At 46.9% G+C, this 19,962-nt stretch overlaps 1 protein-coding gene and 1 non-coding gene across 5 annotated transcripts in view; both read left to right on the top strand.

Moving 5' to 3' along the window:
* The window catches only part of CCPG1 (cell cycle progression 1), a 158,424-nt gene that overhangs the window by 94,473 nt on the left and 43,989 nt on the right, over positions 1 to 19,962 (top strand). For all 4 annotated transcript variants that reach the window (XM_063926127.1, XM_063926128.1, XM_063926125.1 and 1 more), the window contains one exon: positions 8,552 to 9,924. In XM_063926127.1, the coding sequence (XP_063782197.1) occupies positions 8,552 to 9,924 (1,373 nt within the window). The remainder of the gene's footprint in view (positions 1 to 8,551; positions 9,925 to 19,962) is intronic.
* Positions 3,594 to 3,712, top strand: LOC134938771 (U5 spliceosomal RNA). The gene has a single exon (XR_010181253.1). It is a non-coding gene; the product is annotated as a U5 spliceosomal RNA (small nuclear RNA).

The following is a 19,962-nucleotide window of genomic DNA, read 5'->3' as shown; positions in this document are numbered from 1 at the left end:
TTCTTTTAGAGTGCCCAGTCTCCTGCGGAGCCCGTCTATTCCCCATGGTCCTTACGGAGTTCCCAGCATCCACTACGGACTATGAGAAATAGAATTACCGGTGAGTAAATTCTTATTTTCCCTATAGATTATAAGCTTGCGAGCAGGGCCTTCCTACCGCTATGTCTGTCTGTTTTTGCCCAGTTTTATTCAATAACTGTTGTTCTAATTGTAAAGCGCAACGGAATATGCTGCGCTATATAAGAAACTGCTAATAAATAAAAATAATAATAAAATAAAAAGTTCATCAAGTAAAGATTAATATGAGGATAAAATAAGATTCCTACAAATGAAGTAACATTCTACCCAAAATTAGATTTTTAGTTCAGTGAGTTATTCTAGAAAACAGCAATCTACTTAATTTTGATTTGGTCTACCAGACTAAAGGAAGCCATACATTGTGCAATTATCGGTCAATTAGGGCAGTAATTGCACATTGGGGGTCATTCAGGTGTGGGTGGTTTAACTGTCACTGCCTTTCCCTTGGAAGCAACAGTGATAGCATTGTATGCAGATGCAGCAGGAGGCGTCTATTACATGCAGATGCCTCTTGCTGCACTAGTGATCTGAGCTGCATCGTAGGACACAGCATCTGATGAAACCACATACCATCGGGCGGCTTATGGCACCCATGGTGCCGCCCAAGTCGCCCATCGCAGAGGCCAGGAAATCTTTGTCCTACGACAGAGATCCCTGGCCTCTTCCCACTCCCAAAACGGCGGCGGCCTGTTTTCACAAATGGAGGCCATCGCCGCCCATTCCCCTTGCCCCTACCCCCTGAAACGGCATCAGACTGTCAATCATAGACAGTCCGATGCTGGGCTGCGTATTATGCAGTAAGCCCCATTTGCGCATGTGCAGAACGGGTCATGCGCATGTGCAAAATACAGAAAGTCTGTACTTTGCGCCAATGGTTGCAGGGGCAACTGCACCTGAATGATCCCCGGTGTATGGTCGCAACTGAGCTTTAATTGATCGGTCAGGCCTAAAAAAATCTTTCAGCATGCATGACAGTTGCAATAATTTGTGCTCAGATATACTTACCATCAGACAGACCAATTATCTGACAGTGTAAGGCAGGGAAAGATAATTTGTCTGTCTAATGATGACTTGGGATGCTGTCAGGATCCCGTCAGTCAGGATGCCGATGATCAGAATCCAGGTGGATCCTGAAGGTAAGTACTGGCCTTGGGCTTAGGGTTAAGCAGTGGGGGAGGTTAGGGTGGGGGGGTTGTTAGGGTTAGGCTGCGGGAGGGGTGGTTAGGTTCAGGATTAGCGGTAGGGTTAAAATACTTACCTCATTCTGACTGTCTGGATCCCGTTGTTGGTAATCTGACTGTCAGGACCCCAACTGCCATGATTTCGTACCCAACCTGGTGCTTTTATCTGGAACGGGGCCTATTTAAGATGTGGTGATGATCACTGCTGCTTACTTGGAAGCAGCAACGATGCTCAAATATAGTAATACAGCAGGAGACGTCTGGTATAAGTAGACACCTCCTGCATACACGTGTGATCCAGTGCACTTGCAACACCATTGGCTGGCTGAGTGACCCATGAGGTCACGCAGGCTGGCCGCTGCAGCTCTACCAAGAGGTCAGGAAGTCTCCATCGGAAGACTGAGACCCTGGCCTTGGCGCTCCTACAAAACGGTGGCGACACTCCCACATTTCTTTATCATCCACTAGGGGTCACTGGAGTACTCTTGGGATATGGACGGGCGTAGCCGAACAAAGGCACTGAATATTCAAATTTAGGACTCTCCCCCCCTCCATATCCCCGAGTACCTCAGTGTACTTTGTCAGTGTTTTTTCGGTGCTCACAGCACGAACATAGGCTTGTGGTATACCCACACTTGGATTTTTATTTTTCATTTTTATTTTTAATTTTTAATTTTACACATCCCTTCCCAGTTTCTGGAAAAACATGGGTCCGGGATAGTGCCGCTGCAGGGACAGCGCATGGCGTGTCGGTCCTCACAAAGAGCACCCTCACAGCCACAGACAGCATGGCGTGTCGGTCCTCACAAAGAGCACCCTCACAGCCACAGACAGCCCACTGCTTCTAAAAGAGCAGCCAGGACTAGAGAGCTGGACGGCCTTGCACAGAAGAAGCCCGTCGCAGCCATAGATCACTGGGACGCTGACTGGAACGGAGCTTACACATAGAAGCCCCGTCACAGCCAGGACTACAGAGCTGAACGGAGCTTACACAAAGAAGCCCCGTTGCAGCCAGGACTACAGAATGACTCACACTGGAACAGCATGAGTCACATCAATGAAGACTGGACGGAGCTTACACAGAAGAAGCCCGTCACAGCCATGACTCACTTCACTGAAACGGAGCTTACACACAAGAAGCCCCGTCACAGCCAGGAGTTACAGCGTCGCAAAGGTAGGCTGGGGAACGGGGCGGTCAGCGCAGGCTGCCGCCCCGCTATGAGGGGGTTAAGTGCCTCGCGCTTATACTGAGCTCCGTCCGGCTGCACAGCAGGGGGAGCTCAGACGCGCTATGCCCAGCCGCTACGCAGAGCGCTCCGTTCGGCAACACGTGGCTGCTCTCCTCACTCAAAGGCAGCAGAGCAGGGGGATAATACTTATAGCCGCTCTGTCCGGGTTTAGCCAGCGGTAGAAGCGCTCCAGGCACGCAGCTGATCTCCCTACTCAGGAGCCCTCCCAACGGCCACAGCAGACCTCAGTGCAGGGATGATTTCTTCTCAGAGGCTGTCGGCCGCCGCAGCAGTCTCAGTACAGAGACGGTGGGGGGAAGAGAGCTGGCAGGTAAAAGAAGTCCTGACAGTAATAGGCTTTTGAGCCTATATATATATATATTGTACATAGGTTTGAGCCTATATATAGATATATTAAATATATATATATTAATCTATATTACTGTCTGTGATGGCAGTATAATAGGCTTTTGAGCATATATATATAATGGAAATAGGTTTTTGAGAGCCTATGTGTGTTGTAAATAGGCTTTTGAGCCTATATATATTAAATATATATAAATGTATCTATATTACTGTCTGTGAGGGCAGTATAATAGGCTTTTCAGCATATATATATAATGGAAATAGGCTTTTGAGCCTATATATTAATGGCTGTTATTAACATTGTAAAAAGGCTATTGAGCCTATATTCATGCTGTATAAATATATTAATCTGGAATATATATATTTATTTATTCATAGAGCATGTGTTGTACCCGGCCTGTGATTATACTGTATAATAGTCTAGATTAACACGGGAACAGTTGTAATTTGTTCTGTGATTATCACAGTCAGCATGGCAAAGGGGCCATTTTAAACATTCTTCCTGTTGTTTTCCAGTTTGTAATTCTGGAACATTCCTGCCCTACATCTCTGAGCCACCAGAGGCGCAGGGGTGTTAGTAGGAATTTTTTTTGGTCAGCATAAGTTAGCCATGTAAACTGTATTTCTACATAATTCTAGAACATTCCTGCCCTACATCTCTAAGCCACCAGAAGGCGCAGGGGTGTTAGTAGGAATTTGGTTCGGGTTTCATATGAATATCAACTGCTTTTCATAAAGATTACTGGTTTCTCTTCACAGCGAATAAATCTTTCGTTTTTTACTAAAGATTTCCGTAGAGAGAAACAACCAGGAGTTTAATATAAATATGCTGTTCAGCAATAAAATATATATATGACATAATAACGTCATAGGCGTGCAATGTCTGTCCGTTGCCTATTGTGGTGTCTGTCTGCATAGCGAGTAAGGCTCTAGCGCAGACCAAAAATAATTTTAAACCTATTTTAAGCATTGGCAATTCAAATAAACATAGGAGTCTCGGAAGTTATTCCGCCAGCTCTAACAAAAGACAGTCTTTCCAAAGGGCCAATTTTCCTTTGGGTATCACAGTGTTTATTTAACTGATCTTATAATATAATGCACGATTCTATGTCAAATCTCACACCGATAACTACGAGTGAGAAGGCTACATTAAACCAGCACTCAGATAGTGCAGGGTTGTTGCCAACATACATTGCTAAATTACAGTGAGTCAATGTCTCCATTTTTACACTTAGTACACTTTGACCACTATTTAATCGTTTCCAAGATGACGCCATACGCCATTGCTAAATGCGTCTGTGTCAAACATTATAAAGGCCCAAGAAACATTTGGGTCACTAGACTATGTATGGAAACAATGAGATTTCTGTTAAAAGAAGCTGCAGAGTATATCTGTAAAGCTTCTTCTAACGACGGTACTGCGAATCTCACTTTTCATTGTCGCTAGTTCAGCACGACAAGGCCACAGCTTGTTGGTCCTAAATTTGTTATTCAGCCATTACCGCATTCAGTATCAAAACAGAATACTTGGCCCGGCATTTAATCCCTTTAGACTTCAGTTTTTCAAGGCGTTGGTACAAAACACTCACGCTTTGTAACGACAGGACGCTACGGTCAGCAAGCCAGTAGTTTCATGACCTCTTTTCCAATTGTGGAAGCGTGTCTTTAAATGTTACTTTTGGAGGGGTTTCCAAACTTCAACTCATGAAGAACATGACTGCCTCAGTCGAACGGTTTGGCAGGTGGCCATTTGGTCTCTGCTGGGTTTCAGCTGTCTTTATAATACAGGCAGTAGTACAACAACAGAGTCAGGGTTGTTTATTCCCCTCTGTTTGGGGTAACAAAACCATACAGCTCCGTCGCAGTTTCAATCAGCAAGTCACTTACTGCAGGTTGAAAATGGATTTGCTGCGGTTAGTATTGGCATATTGGAGCCACAAAATTGCATATTTTGCACTTGATCTTCACAATGCATATATATCCATTCCGGTTTGCTCATCACAGGTTTAGCGTTTGCAGATCGCCACAACCATTAACCATTTCAGGTCTACCGTTTCTTATACTCTGGTATTTACCAAAGTGATGTTGGAAGATGATAGTTCATCTCACATAAGAACTCTGTCGCAACAGAGTTTCTCTATCTTAGATGATCTGCTCATAAGAACTCTGTCTCAACAAAGTTCCTCTAACTTGAGCTACTAAGGTATACTGCGGTGGCAGATCACGTTCAAAATACAATTCCGTCTAAACGATCTCAAATCCTAGGTAATATTATAAATACAGTAAATCAAAGCATTTACCTACTACACCAGCAAGAACAAATGTACATCTAGTAATTAGTGCAAATCACGCACACTAACGGTACATTGGTGTATTCACCTAGTTAAGATAATAATGCGTTTTAAAGCGCTTTAGGTCGCCGCCCTTCACTCGCCGTTCCCACAGAGGGCCGAGGGTGTATAATACTCTGGACGAGAGTCGCAGAGGTTCAGGAGTTGTAGTTTACAAAAGATCAGCGACAGAGGTTCTAAAACACGATAGATTGCTGTCGATAAATGTTCTGGAACTACGTGAATTTTACAATGCACTACATGCTTCGCTTTCAGTCTGACCACGGGCAGTCAAACAACGCAACGGCAGTTGCATACAGAGAAAAAAGCCGCATGGCAATGCGGCAGGTAACTCCAATCCTCAATGGCTCAGAACACTATTATGTGAAAATGTCAAGAGATTATTCCGTGAGTGGACATCTGTTAGACAGATGATCTCACCCGTCAGAATTGGGATCCTGAAAACTGGACATTAAATCCAGAGGTGTTTCATATGTGAGTCCACAGAAGGGAGTTACCCTCAGGTATACATGATGGCATCTCGCCACAATTACAAAAGCTCAGTATGTGTACAAAACAACAGATCACAAGGGCAGTGGCGGTGGAGTCTCTCACATTCATGTGGTCATTCAGCATCGTGTATCTGGCTCCACCATTTTCCGCTGCTCTCTCCGTTGTCAAAACGGATCATAAGACAGTTCGTCACAGTCATACTGATGGTATCTCATGTGTGTCGGAGAAGTTGTTTCTCGAAATTCCAAGGAATACTTGCACACGATCTTGGGGCGCTCATAATACGTCCAACCTGTTACATCAGGGAACGTTCTTTTACCCATAGTTACCTAGGTGCCTATTACCTATGTACCGCAGCTGCGGTTGATGGGGTGAGGGTTCAAACCGCCCTCTTAAGAAATAGAGCATTAAAATATCGGTTATACCAACCATGTTACCAGCTAGTAGACCGCTTAAGGCAGCTCATTATTACAAAATTTCGTGTGCTTACATAAGTCGTAAACCTCGGAAGTTTCCGACATCATCCTTCGAAGTTACCCGTATTTTGTTAAACGGGGTGGTATGGAAAACTGCGTTTACTTGCACGGAGGGTGCAGGTATCTGTGTAGTAAACTTATCTTCAAAGACGTTTGTCTTTATTGCGTCTGTACACACCATTATACAAGGTGTCACCAAAGTTCAGACTCTATTTATCTCACCTACAGCGCCAGGCGACTTGAGGTTGAGTTCAGATTTCTTACAGTTTTCATATTTTGAACCCTTACAACAAATGGGGATTAAGTTTCTCACTTTGGAAAACATTTTTCTTCTAGCCTTGGCTTCGGCAAGGGTTTAGTTTTCATATTTGGGTGCTTTGTATTCCAAGCCACCGTATTTGAGTTTTCTCATGACAAAGCAGATCTTCCGACGAATTCCGCTTTCGTATCCTTCACATCTATATACCAATAGTGGTTCCTGTGTGGACAGCACATTCTATTCTAGAATTCTGAATGTGGTACACGCATTACGCGTTTATATATGTCCCGAACGTCTACAGTACGTGATATGAATACGTTGTTTGTTCTCTATGATACTGCCAACTGGGGTTAACCAGTTTCTCAGCAGACATTATCCAGTTGAATAATAATAATGACTACAAGTCAGGGTTCCTTTAAGGCTAAGTTACAATCGCCTACGTCAGTAATAGCTCATCCCACAGGTTCTGTGGGAATGTCAGACCCAGCGGGTCGGGGAGCGTCTACGACGCGGCTACATAGCCTTCAGTGCACCACGTTTGTGCACGTTTACACGTTATAATGGTGGCGCCATCAGCATCTAGCTTTGGTCTGCCTACTGTTACAAGTATCAAACAGCTCTCCCGCCCACGAGGGAAGCTTTGGTACGTCCCAAGAGTACTCCAGTGACCCCTAGTGGATGATAAAGAAAATAGGATTTTGGTACTTACCAGGTAAATCCTTTTCTTTGAATCCATAGGGGGCACTGGACGCCCACCCAGAGCAGTTTTACCTGGGTTGTTTTAAGCTCAAGGGAGCTTAGGGTCACAAGTTTTACTTGGTTTATATTAAGCTCAGAGGAGCTTGTGGTAACACATTTTCACCGATTGGTTCAAATTATAAGGTTCTATCGGTTAAGGTGTCAACTGTTTAGTTGACAATAAGGTTATGGGTCAACTTTGTTGTTGTCCGTTATGTTATAGGTATTCTCCATTGTCAACCTCTCTATATCCTGTTCGCTCAGTAAAAAACACTGACAAAGTACACTGAGGTACTCGGGGATATGGAGGGGGGGAGAGTCCTAAATTTGAATATTCAGTGCCTTTGTTCGGCTACGCCCGTCCATATCCCAAGAGTACTCCAGTGCCCCCTATGGATTCAAAGAAAAGGATTTACCTGGTAAGTACCAAAATCCTATTTTTGTGAAACTGCTGCCATTGCTACAGACTGTTAATTACTTGACCTCTGCAGCCGTACTGCATCCGAAGACCCAGGATCTGTACTGCCAGCCGTACTGCGTCCGAAGACCCAGGATCTGTACTGCCAGATGCCTGTTATAGTCCAGAAATTCACTCTTATGTTAGTCGTACACAGTCCAATAAAATGCCAACAGACATCCGAAACCCATCCTAAACAGCCTGATACCCATTCGATATCGTATGCATAAAATGTGAGGTATCTCACACTGTATGGCCACATGATATCTGGGTTTCTCCCCAGTGAAGGAACAAAATATCCATTGATTGGCCGCAGCAGTGCATATGCAGCCGACTTGTAACTTTAAACATTGAATTGGATGGACATGCTGGATGGCTTATCCAACCGATATTTTTGCATTGGTCGCACACATACACTGCAAGATTATTTGGGCGATCCACCGATATTAGCTGGATCGGCCAGATTATTGTATAAAGTATGCCCAGCGTTACTTTCTTACTTAGGCAGATGCCTTTTTTGGGGGCGGGTAAATATGCTGTTAAATTCCAATAGCTGACTCCCACGCAATCTGACTGGTCCCTCCAAAGTCTCTCATGGCCCATCTATTCCCCACTCACAGTATTGCTTGTTTCAAGCCTTTCTTATTAGGGACCCTCCTCTTTGGACTTCAGATTTATGGAAATGGTTAGTACACAATGCAGTAGATCCAATAAAAATAAAAATTCTTCTTTCCCACAATTACACAAAGAAATGTGGATTGATATAATGACTCCATTTTACATGTATTTTAAGTAGGGCAGCAATTCAATTCAGATATCCTTCTACATATAGTTTGTTTTATTGAACCAGTAATTTATAACTAGTTTTTACAGCAGATGAGAAATAGCCAAATTGTAAATGTTTTTCCCTATTTACTATTGCAGTTAGAGACGGATGACCTTGCAACCAGTTTGAAAACTACTGAAGTACAAAATAGAAACCTTGCACTGGAAAACCAGCAGCTTAAGGAGTCCTTAGAGAAAGAAGAGCAAGCGTTATCCTCACTGAAAGAAGAGCTCCGGAAGTTAAGAGAACAAATCCGAAACCTGGACACGAAAGGAAGGCATGATGTTGTGCTGACAGAAAATCAGAAGCTGAAAGAACATTTGAAAGAGGAAAGGCAAAAGGTTCGTAGTTTCCGCACACAGAAAGAGACCCTTCTAAGTGAAGCACAATTACTAAGGAACAAACTGGACGAAGAACGACAGATTACAGATTCTTTAAAGATGGAGCTTGAGGAAATAAGCAACAGGAGATCGTCAGATGCCACCTATGATAGCAACCGAGAAATTGAGCATTTGAAGGACCGACTTTCTGAGTTAGAAAGGAAACTAACTTTTGAGCAACAGCGTTCAGATTTGTGGGAACGACTTTACATCGAAGCAAAGGAACAAAATAAGGAACAGGAAGCTAAAAATAGATATACTCACCAAGATCAATCAGATGAAAGAAACTCAAAAGGTAAAACAAAAAAGAATTCGAAGGATACATTTTTTAATTCCGTAAAAGACACATTTGATGCAATGAAGAATTCAACCAAGGAGTTTGTAAGGCATCACAAGGAAAAAATCAAACAAGCAAAACAAGCTGTAAAGGAGAATTTGAAGAAGTTCTCTGATTCTGTCAAAACCACTTTCAGGCACTTTAAAGATTCGACCAAAAATATGTTTGATAAAAACCGCTTTAGAAAACAAGCAGACAGGAAGAGGGAAGAAGCCAAAGAAGCACACACGGTACGTCGTGAGTACAAACATGAGTCTCAGAATGTGAACAAGCCAACAGCCAATCAACATGAATACGAAGACTCAAAAAGTGACCAGAACAGTGATGACTTTGAAGATAAAGCTGCCTGGCAATTCAATAGTGCAAAAAAGAGCAGCATTCACCAATTCACTAACCAAAAGGGTTGTTCTGGAGTTTTCGACTGTGCTCACCAAGAATCTTTTAGCCTCTTCAACAAGGTGGTGGACCCAGTGAGAGTAGAAGAGTTTCATGATTTGATGCATGTGTTTTTACAGGAACAAGTAGATAACTTCCAACACTGGAAGGAACTAGAGCAGTTCATTAATAGATTTTTTCCTAATGGTATTTTCATTCATGATCAGATGCTCTTTACTGATTTTGTGAAGGATGTTGAGGATTACCTTGAAGATATGAAGCAATATCAGACTAACACTGGTGGAGTGTTTGAAGACCTTGATGAATTTGTGTACAGACACTTCTTTGGGAGTACTTATTCTGCACCATATGGACCAAGGTTGGTTTATATTTTTATGTCATAATGATCTAAACGTAACGTAGCATAAAATATCTACTATATACTATGGTTTGATGATATTTAAGGCACTGTCCACCTTCATACAGCATCATTGTGTATCTTGGAATGTTTCACCAAGGCCTTTGTATCTATCAGACATAACATTATTTCTCTTACGTCCTAGAGGATGCTGGGGTCCACCTTAGTACCATGGGGAATAGACGGGTCCACTAGGAGCCACTGGTACTTTAAGAGTTCAACAGTGTGGGCTGGCTCCTCCCTCTATGCCCCTTTTACCAGACTCCGTTTACAAAATGTGCCCGGAGGAGCCGGTCACAGCTAGGGGAGCTCCATAGGAGTTTTTCTAGTTTTATTTTTTTCATTAGAGTTTAGGCACAGGGAGGCTGCTGGCAACAGCCTCCCTGCTTCGTGGGACAAATGGGGGGAGTAGTGTCCAACCCTGAGAGGTTAATGGCCACTATCTCCGCTGACAGGACACTGAGCTCCTGAGGGTAATGATTATTAGCCGCCCGAGGCGACCGCTCACTCCCACAGCAAGCCGCAACCCCCTAACAGAGCCAGAAGATTCCGGTGGTGAGTGAGTCACCGGCGCCCCTGACAAGCGGGGAGCCAGTGTGAATGGTGGCAACAGGGTAGGAGCGCAGTACTAACTGCACTCCGGAAAGCTCAGCGGTACACAGCGCGGTGAGGTGGCGCCCTGAGCCAGCGCAGATACCCTACACTGGTCACTCAAGGCTATCAGGGACCTCGGTGACGCTGTTAGCAAAATCATCAGGCCAGTATAATCTGTTGTAAGTGCGGGAAGATGCGCCATTTCCAGGGGGTGGAGCTTCTCAGAGCGGACCCAGCAGCGTTCAGCACCATTTTCTCCCTGCAGAGACAGATCTGGAGACGCTGACAGGGAGTGCTGTCCCTCCACACGACTCCAGCTATCCTGTGCAGTACCAAGGGGTTGTAGAAGGGGAGGGGAGGCTGTAAATTTCTGTGTAGTCTATTAAGGGTACACAGTCAGCGCCAGGTATTTTGTTATATCTACCTAATTAAGCGCTGTGTGTGTGGTGGCTCCAAGCTCTGTGTTTCTCTGAAAGTTCTTGGGGAAAAAACTGTGTCTGACATTTCCTGTGGGTGTATGCTCTCTCACATAGCCATGTCCAGGGACTCTGTGTCTTATGCTGCAGAGGATATTTCTTCCCCAGAGGAATCCATTCCATGTACCCAGGAATGTAATGTATTGTCTCAGATTCCTATTAAAGAGCCAGAATGGCTAACTTCTATTAAGGGAATGATCTCTCAGATCTCTACTAGGGTAGCTCATACTGAGACGGAAACTCTGGTTTGAAAGAATTCTATGGCTGTTTGGTCAGGTTCTGTTCCATCTCAATCCCCTAGCATATTCCTAAAGAAACGTGCACTTGGCCATATTATGCAAGATGACACGGATACCGACTCTGATACAGTAGACAGTGATGGGGATGTGCTGAGGGGGGCGGCATCCCTGGCTAAGGGGGTGCAGCTCATGATTGAGGCCATTAGAAATGTGTTAAACATTACTGACACACCACCTGAGCATGTTGAGGAGGCTTACTTCATAGACCATAAGAAAGCCTCGCTAACCTTTCCTGCGTCTAAGGCCGTGTACACACGGTGAGATTCGGACTTATCCGATTCTCACTGTGCGACGGGGGGCCGGGTCGGCACATAGCCAGTATCGCAAGCACATAATGAGTGTGCTTGCGATCCTGGTTCTGTGCGATTTTGGCTAAGTGTCAATCCTGACTATCTCTTCTATAGAGATAGTCAGGATTGACTTGCCTGCACAGCCTATTTTTTCGGCCGATGCCGACCGCGCGGGGCCGCGCATCGGCATCGGATCGGGATCCCAAGGTGACTGTCACCTTGCGATCTGCACTATCTTTTCTTCCGATTCTGACTATACAGTCAGAATCGGAAGAAAAGATCTTACCGTGTGTACACACCTTAAAGAATTAAATGCTTTATTTGAAAAATCCTGGGAAATCCCGGAGAAAAAATTCCACATCCCCAAGAGAGGAGGTTGCTTTTCCCTTCCCTGAGGAGGATAGTAAGAGATTGGAAAACCCACCCATAGTTTACGCATCTGTCTCCAGACTGTCAAAAAAGATGGTTTTACCTGTCCCAGGATCTACTGCGTTAAAAGAACCGGCTGATCGTAAGATTGACACTACGCTCAAATCCGTATACACTGCTTCAGGGGTGGCGTTAAGGCCTACTATTGCCTTTGCATGGATCTCAAAAACTATAGTAAAGTTGTCAGGCACGTTACTAGAAGACTTGGATACAATGGATAGAAGTGACATTGAACTATTTTTACGTAACATATAGGATTCTGCAGGGTTCATGGTGGAATCCATGAAGGACCTGGGTACGCTGAATGCACGGATATCTTCCATGTTTGTCTCAGCTCGCAGGGGACTCTGGCTACGCCAATGGTCGGGAGACGCGGAATCCAGGAGAAGTGTGGAGAACCTACCCTACACAGGTCAGGCTCTAATTGGGGATGCGTGGATTTCCACGGCAACCGCGGGTAAGTCACCTTTTCTTCCCTCGGCTACGCCTTCTACGAAGAAACCTTTTTCTTCATCTGCGTTGCATTCCTTTCGGACCGCTAAGACAAGAAAGTCCAAGCCCCCTACGACTTTCTTTATAGGTGGGCTTGCAAAATCCAAAAAGTCTGCACCTGCAGGCTCCCAGGACCAGAAGCCTGCTTCTGGTTCCTCAAAATCCTCAGCATGACGGTGGACCGCACAGCCTGGAGGACGGTCTGGTGGGTGCAAGGCTCAGATGTTTCAGCCACGTCTGGGTGACGTCCCGCCTCACCGATTCTTCAAATCAGGCTTGCCAGCTTTACTGACAGACAGGGCTGTCCTACAGGAAGCTATTCAAACATTGGAAAGGTCAGCAGTCATTGTTACTGTTCCTCCACATATGCAAAACAAGGGTTACTATTCAAACCTTTTCGTGGTACCGAATCCGGATGGTTCGGTCAAACCGATTTTGAACTTGAAATCGTTAAACCTTTATCTGTGGGAGTTCAAGTTCAAAATGGAGTCTCTAAGAGCGGTGATCTCCGGTCTAGAGGAGGGAGAGTTTCTGGTATCCCTGGATATCAAGGATGCGTACCTCCACATTCCGATATGGCCGTTGCACCAGGCTTATCTCAGGTTTGCACTGTTAGTCACTATCAGTTTCAGGCATTGCCATTCGGTCTCTACACGGCACCGAGGATGTTCACCAAGGTGATGGCACAGATGATGGTTCTCCTCCGCAGACAGGGAGTGAACATAATTCCATATCTGGACGATCTGCTGATAAAGGCATCGACCAGGGAAACCTTGTTGTAGTCCATTGCTCTCACGATTCGTCTGCTCAGGGAACATGGTTGGATCCCGAACCTTCCGAAGTCACATTTGGAGCCGACAAGGAGATTGTCTTTCCTGGGGATGATCCTCGACACGGAAGTGCAGAGGGTGTTTCTACCGGAGGAAAAAGCGTTGGTGATTCAAACAATGGTCCGGGATGTCCTGAAGCCAGCCCAGGTATCTGTTCATCAGTGCATTCGCCTTCTGGGGAAGATGGTTGCCTCCTACGAGGCTCTACAGTACGGAAGATTTCATGCTCTATCCTTCCAACTGGATCTCCTAGACAAGTGGTCGGGGTCTCATCTACATATGCACCTGAGGATACGTCTGTCGCCGAAAGCAAAGATTTCACTCCTCTGGTGGCTGCAAATGTCTCACCTTCTCGAGGGCCGCAGGTTCGGGATTCAGGACTGGATCCTTCTGATCACGGGGTTGGGGCGCAGTCACTCATGGGGAAACCTTCCAAGGAAGGTGGTCAAGTGGTGAAGGTGGTCAAGTCTGGAATCCAGTCTTCCAATAAACGTTCTGGAACTAAGAGCTGTGTACAACGGTCTTCTCCAAGCGGCACATCTTCTGCGAGATCGTGCCATTCAAGTGCAGTCGGACAATGTAACGACGGTGGCCTACATTAACCGACATGGTGAAACGAAGAGCAGAGCTGCAGTGTCAGAGGTAACGAGAATCATCCTCTGGGCAGAAAGACACGCGTTGGCGCTGTCAGCAGTCTTCATTCCGGGAGTGGACAACTGGGAAGCGGACTTCCTCAGCAGACACGATCTCCATCCAGGAGAGTGGGGCCTCCATCCAGAGGTGTTCACAGAAGTGACACATCTTTGGGGGGTTCCTCAGATGGACATGATGGCCTCCCGCCTCAACAAGAAGCTTCGGAGGTATTGTTCCAGGTCGAGAGACCCGCAAGCAGTGGCAGTGGACGCTCTGGTGTCTCCGTGGGTGTTCCAGTCGGTGTACGTGTTTACTCCACTTCCACTCATTCCAAGGATTCTAAAGCTCATAAGGAGAACAAGAGTTCAGGCAATCCTCATTGCTCCGGACTGACCAAGAAGGGCTTGGTATGCAGATCTTCTGGGGCTATTGCTGGAAGATCCGAGGCCTCCTCCTCTTCGGGAGGACCTGTTACAACAGGGGCCGTTCGCTTATCAAGACTTACTGCGGCTACGTTTGACGGCATGGAGGTTAAACGCCAGATATTAGCTCGGAAGGTTATTCCTACCCTGATACAGGCTAGGAAAGGAGTAACGTCTAAACATTACTAAAGCATTTGGAAAAAGTATGTATCTTGGTGTGAATCCAAGAAGTTTCCTACGGTGAAGTTTCAACTGGGATGGTTTCTCCTCTTCCTGCAAGCAGGTGTGGCTATGTAAAGGTCCAGATTTCGGCCTTATCCATTTTCTTCCAGAAACAGCTGGCTTCCCTCCCTGAGGGTCAGACTTTCTTGAAAGGAGTTCTGCACATCCAGCCTCCCTTTGTGCTGCCGACGGCGCCATGGGATCTTAACGTGGTGTTACAGTTCCTCCAATCGAAAAGGTTCGAGCCTCTACAGGAGGTTGAAGTCAAGTTTCTCACGTGGAAGGCTGTCACTTTCTTGGCCTTAGCTTCTGCTCGACGTGTGTTGGAGTTGGGGGCTTTGGCCTGTAAAAGCCCCTATTTGATCTTCCATGAAGATAGAGCTGAGCTCCGGACACGTCAGCAGTTTCTTCCGAAGGTTGTTTGGGCTTTTCATATCAACCAACCTATTGTGGTGCCAGTGGCTACGGACTCCTCAATTCCGTCAAAGTCCTTGGATGTTGTAAGGGCTCTGAAAATCTATGCGAAGAGGACTGCTCGTCACAGAAAATCGGACTCTCTGTTTGTCCTGTATGATCCCAAGAAACTTGGGTGTCCTGCTTCTAAGCAGACGATCTCTCGCTGGATCAGGTTCACTATCCAGCATGCGTATTCTGTGGCAGGACTGCTGTGTCCAAAATCTGTTAAGGCCCACTCTACTCGTAAGGTGGGTTCTTCCTGGGCGGCTGCCTGGGGTGTCTCGGCTTTACAGCTTTGCCGAGCGGCTATTTGGTCTGGGTCGAACACATTTGCAAAATTCTGCAGGTTCGATACTTTGGCCTCCGAGGACCTTAGGTTTGGTCAATAAGTTCTGCAGGAGCCTCCGCACTCTCCCTCCCGTTTTGGGAGCTTTAGTACATCCCCATGGTACTAATGTGGACCCCAACATCCTCTAGGACGTAAAAGAAAATAGGATTTTAATTACCTACCGATAAATCCTTTTCTTGTAGTCCGTAGAGGATGCTGGGCGCCTGCCCAGCGCTTCGTTATCCTGCAGTGGTTACTTGATTCAGTACTGCTTTGTTCTTCGTTGAGTACTGCGTTATTACTGGGTTCAGTAATGTTATTCAGCTGTTACTGAGTTTTGAAGCTAGTTAGCTTGGTTTGCCTAGTTTGTGTGAGCTGGTGTGAGTCTCGCCACTATCTGTGTAAAATCCTTCTCTCGAAGTTGTCTGTCTCCTCGGGCACAGTTTCTAGACTGAGTCTGGTAGGAGGGGTATAGAGGAAGGGGCCAGCCCACACTGTTAAACTCTTAAAGTGCCAGTTATGTTTTCCTCCAATATGTCTGCAGCGTCACCACCACGTAGTGTGGGATCAGCCGCAGAACCGTCGCCCCTGGAAGCTGACATGATATGAAAGCGAGAACCACGGGCAACACAGAACAATGGCCCACATTCCAAGTTGATCGCTCGCTAGCTGCTTTTAGCAGCAGTACAAACGCTAAGCCGCCGCCCTCTGGGAGTGTATCTTAGCTTAGCAGAAGTGCGAACGAAAGATTAGTAGAATTGCTCGAAAATCTTTTCCTGCAGTTTCTGAGTAGCTCCAGACCTACTCCTAGATTGCGATCACTGCAGACTGTTTAGTTCCTGGTTTGACGTCACAAACACGCCCTGCGTTCGGCCAGCCACTCCCCCGTTTCTCCAGCCACTCCTGCGTTTTAGCCTGACTGCGTTTTTTAGCACACTCCCGGAAAACTGTCGGTTTCCGCCCAGAAACACCCACTTCCTGTCAATCACTCACCGATCAGCAGCATGACTGAAAAGCGTTGCTCGCCCCTGTGTAAAATTGCTTACTTTTGTGTGCAATTACTTGGCGCGTGCACCCTGCGGCCCATACGCATGCGCAGAACAGACGATTTCTCTAACGTCCTAAGTGGATGCTGGGGACTCCGTAAGGACCATGGGGATTAGCGGCTCCGCAGGAGACTGGGCACAACTAAAGAAAGCTTTAGGACTACCTGGTGTGCACTGGCTCCTCCCACTAAGACCCTCCTCCAGACCTCAGTTAGATTCTTGTGCCCGGCTGAGCTGGATGCACACTAGGGGCTCTCCTGAGCTCCTAGAAAGAAAGTATATTTAGGTTTTTTATTTTACAGTGAGATCTGCTGGCAACAGACTCACTGCAGCGAGGGACTAAGGGGAGAAGAAGCGAACCTACCTAACAGGTGGTAGTTTGGGCTTCTTAGGCTACTGGACACCATTAGCTCCAGAGGGATCGACCGCAGGACCCGACCTTGGTGTTCGTTCCCGGAGCCGCGCCGCCGTCCCCCTTACAGAGCCAGAAGCATGAAGAGTCCGGAAAATCGGCGGCAGAAGACTTCGGTCTTCACCAAGGTAGCGCACAGCACTGCAGCTGTGCGCCATTGCTCCTCATGTACACCTCACACTCCGGTCACTGATGGGTGCAGGGCGCTGGGGGGGGCGCCCTGAGGGCGATATATGACACCTTGGCTGGCAAATCTACATCATATATAGTCCTAGAGGCTATATAGATGTAAAATTACCCCTGCCAGTATTCCAGAAAAAGCGGGAGAAAGTCCGCCGAAAAAGGGGCGGGGCTTCTCCCTCAGCACACTGGCGCCATTTTCTCTTCACAGTGCAGCTGGAAGACCGCTCCCTAGGCTCTCCCCTGTAGTTTTCAGGCTCAAAGGGTTAAAAAGAGAGGGGGGGCACTAAATTTAGGTGCAAATATATGTATACAAGCAGCTATTTGGGGGAAAAAATCACTCAGTTATAGTGTTAATCCCTGCATTATATAGCGCTCTGGTGTGTGCTGGCATACTCTCTCTCGGTCTCCCCAAAGGACTTTGTGGGGTCCTGTCCTCAGTCAGAGCATTCCCTGTGTGTGTGCGGTGTGTCGGTACGGCTGTGTCGACATGTTGGATGAGGAAGGTTACGTGGAGGCGGAGCAGAGGCCGATAAATGGGATGTCGCCCCCTGTGGGGCCGACACCAGAGTGGATGGATAGGTGGAAGGTATTAACCGACAGTGTCAACTCCTTACATAAAAGGCTGGATGACGTAACAGCTGTGGGACAGCCGGCTTCTCAGCCCGCGCCTGCCCAGGCGTCTCAAAGGCCATCAGGGGCTCAAACAACGCCCGTTACCTCAGATGGCAGACACAGATGTCGACACGGAGTCTGACTCCAGTGTCGACGAGGTTGAGACATATGCACAATCCACTAGGAACATCCGTTACATGATCTCGGCAATGAAAAATGTGTTACGCATTTTCTGACATGAACCCAAGTACCACATAAAAGGGGTTTTATTTTTGGGGAGAAAAAGCAGCCAGTGTTTTGTTCCCCCATCAGATGAATGAATGAAGTGTGTAAAGAAGCGTGGTTTCCCCCGATAAGAAACTGGTAATTTCTAAAAAGTTACTGATGGCGTACCCTTTCCCGCCAGGGACCTCGTATCCACAGCAACAGCTGGGAAGAAAAATTTTTACCTCGGGTTTCCTCACAAAAGCCTAAGAAAGCACCGTATTTTCAGGTACAGTCCTTTCGGCTTCAGAAAAGCAAGCGGGTCAAAGGCGCTTCCTTTCTGTACAGAGACAAGGGAAGAAGGAAAAAGCTGCACCAGTCAGCCAGTTCCCAGGATCAAATATCTTCCCTCGCTTCCTCTGAGTCCACCGCATGACGCTGGGGCTCCACAGGTGGAGACAGGTGCGGTGGGGGCGCGTCTCGGGAACTGCAGGGACCAGTGGGCTTGCCCACAGGTGGATCCCTAGGTTCTGCAAGTAGTATCACAGGGATACAGGCTGGAGTTCGAGACGACTCCCCCTCGCCGTTGCCTCACATCACCCTTGCCTGCTGCCCTCGGAGAAAGGTAGTACTGGCGGCAATTCACAAGCTGTACTTCCAGCAGGTGAAATCAAGGTACCCCTCCTTCAACAAGGCCGGGGTTACTATTCCAAAATGTTGTGGTACCGAAACCAGACGGTTCGGTGAGACCCATTCTAAAATTGAAATCCTTGAACACTTATATACGAAGGTTTAAGTTCAAAATGGAATCGCTCAGGGCGATTATTGCAAGCCTGAAAAATTTCAGGGTATCACTGGACATCAAGGATACTTACCTGCATGTCCCTATTTACCCTCTTCACCAGGTGTACCTCAAAATTGTGGTACAGGATTGTCATTACCAATTCCAGACGTTGCCGTTGGTCTGTCCCCGGCACCGAGGGTATTTATCAAGGTAATGGCCGAAGTACTTATCCCGTACTTGGACGATCTCCTTATAAAGGCGAGGTCCAGGGAGCAGTTGTTTGTCGGAGTAGCACTATCTCGGGAAGTGCTACAACAGCACGGCTGGATTCTGAATATTCCAAAGTCGCAGCTGGTTCCTACGACGCGTCTACTGTTCCTGGGTATGGTTCTTGACACAGAACAGGATAAAAAGGGTTTCTCCCGGAGGAGAAGTCCAAGGAGTTGGCGTCTCTAGACGGAGACCTCCTAATACAAATACAGGTATCGGTGCATCAATGCACGCGAGCCTTGGGAAAGATGGTAGCTTCTTACGAAGAATTTCCATTCGCCAAGTCCCATGCAAGGATCTTCCAGTGGGATCTGTTGGACAAGTGGTCCAGGTCGCATCCTCAGATGCATCGGCGGATAACCCTGTCTCCAAGGGCCAGGGTGTCGTTGTGGTGGTGACTGCAGAGTGCTCATCTTCTAGGGGGCCGCAGATTCGGCATACAGGACTGGGTCCTGGTGACCACGGAGGCCAGCCTTCAAAGCTGGGGGGCAGTCACACAGGGAAGAAACTTCCAAGGCCTATGGAAAAGTCAGGAGACTTCCCTACACATAAATGTTCTGGAACTATGGGCCATTTACAATGCCCTAAGTCAGGCTAGACCCCTGCTTCAACACCGGCCGGTGCTGATCCAGTCAGACAACATCACGGCGGTCGCTCATGTAAACCGACAGGACGGCACAAGAAGCAGGATGGCGATGGCAGAAGCCACAAGGATTCTCCGATGGGCGGAAAATCATGTGTTAGCACTGTCAGAAGTGTTCATTCCCGGAGTGGACAACTGAGAAGCAGACTTTCTCAGCAGACACGACCTCCACCCGGGAGAGTGGGGACTTCATCCAGAAGTCTTCCAAATGATTGTACACCGTGGGGAAAGGCCACAGGTGGACAGGATGGCGTCCCGCCTCAACAAAAAGCTACAAAGATATTGCGCCAGGTCAAGGGACCCTCAGGCGATAGCTGTGGACGCTCTGGTAACACCGTGGGTGTACCAGTCGGTGTATGTGTTCCCTTCTCTGC

This window comes from Pseudophryne corroboree, chromosome 6 (assembly GCF_028390025.1).
Source record: "Pseudophryne corroboree isolate aPseCor3 chromosome 6, aPseCor3.hap2, whole genome shotgun sequence".
NCBI classification, from domain to species: domain Eukaryota; kingdom Metazoa; phylum Chordata; class Amphibia; order Anura; family Myobatrachidae; genus Pseudophryne; species Pseudophryne corroboree.
This window is presented reverse-complemented; position numbering and strand designations above follow the sequence as displayed.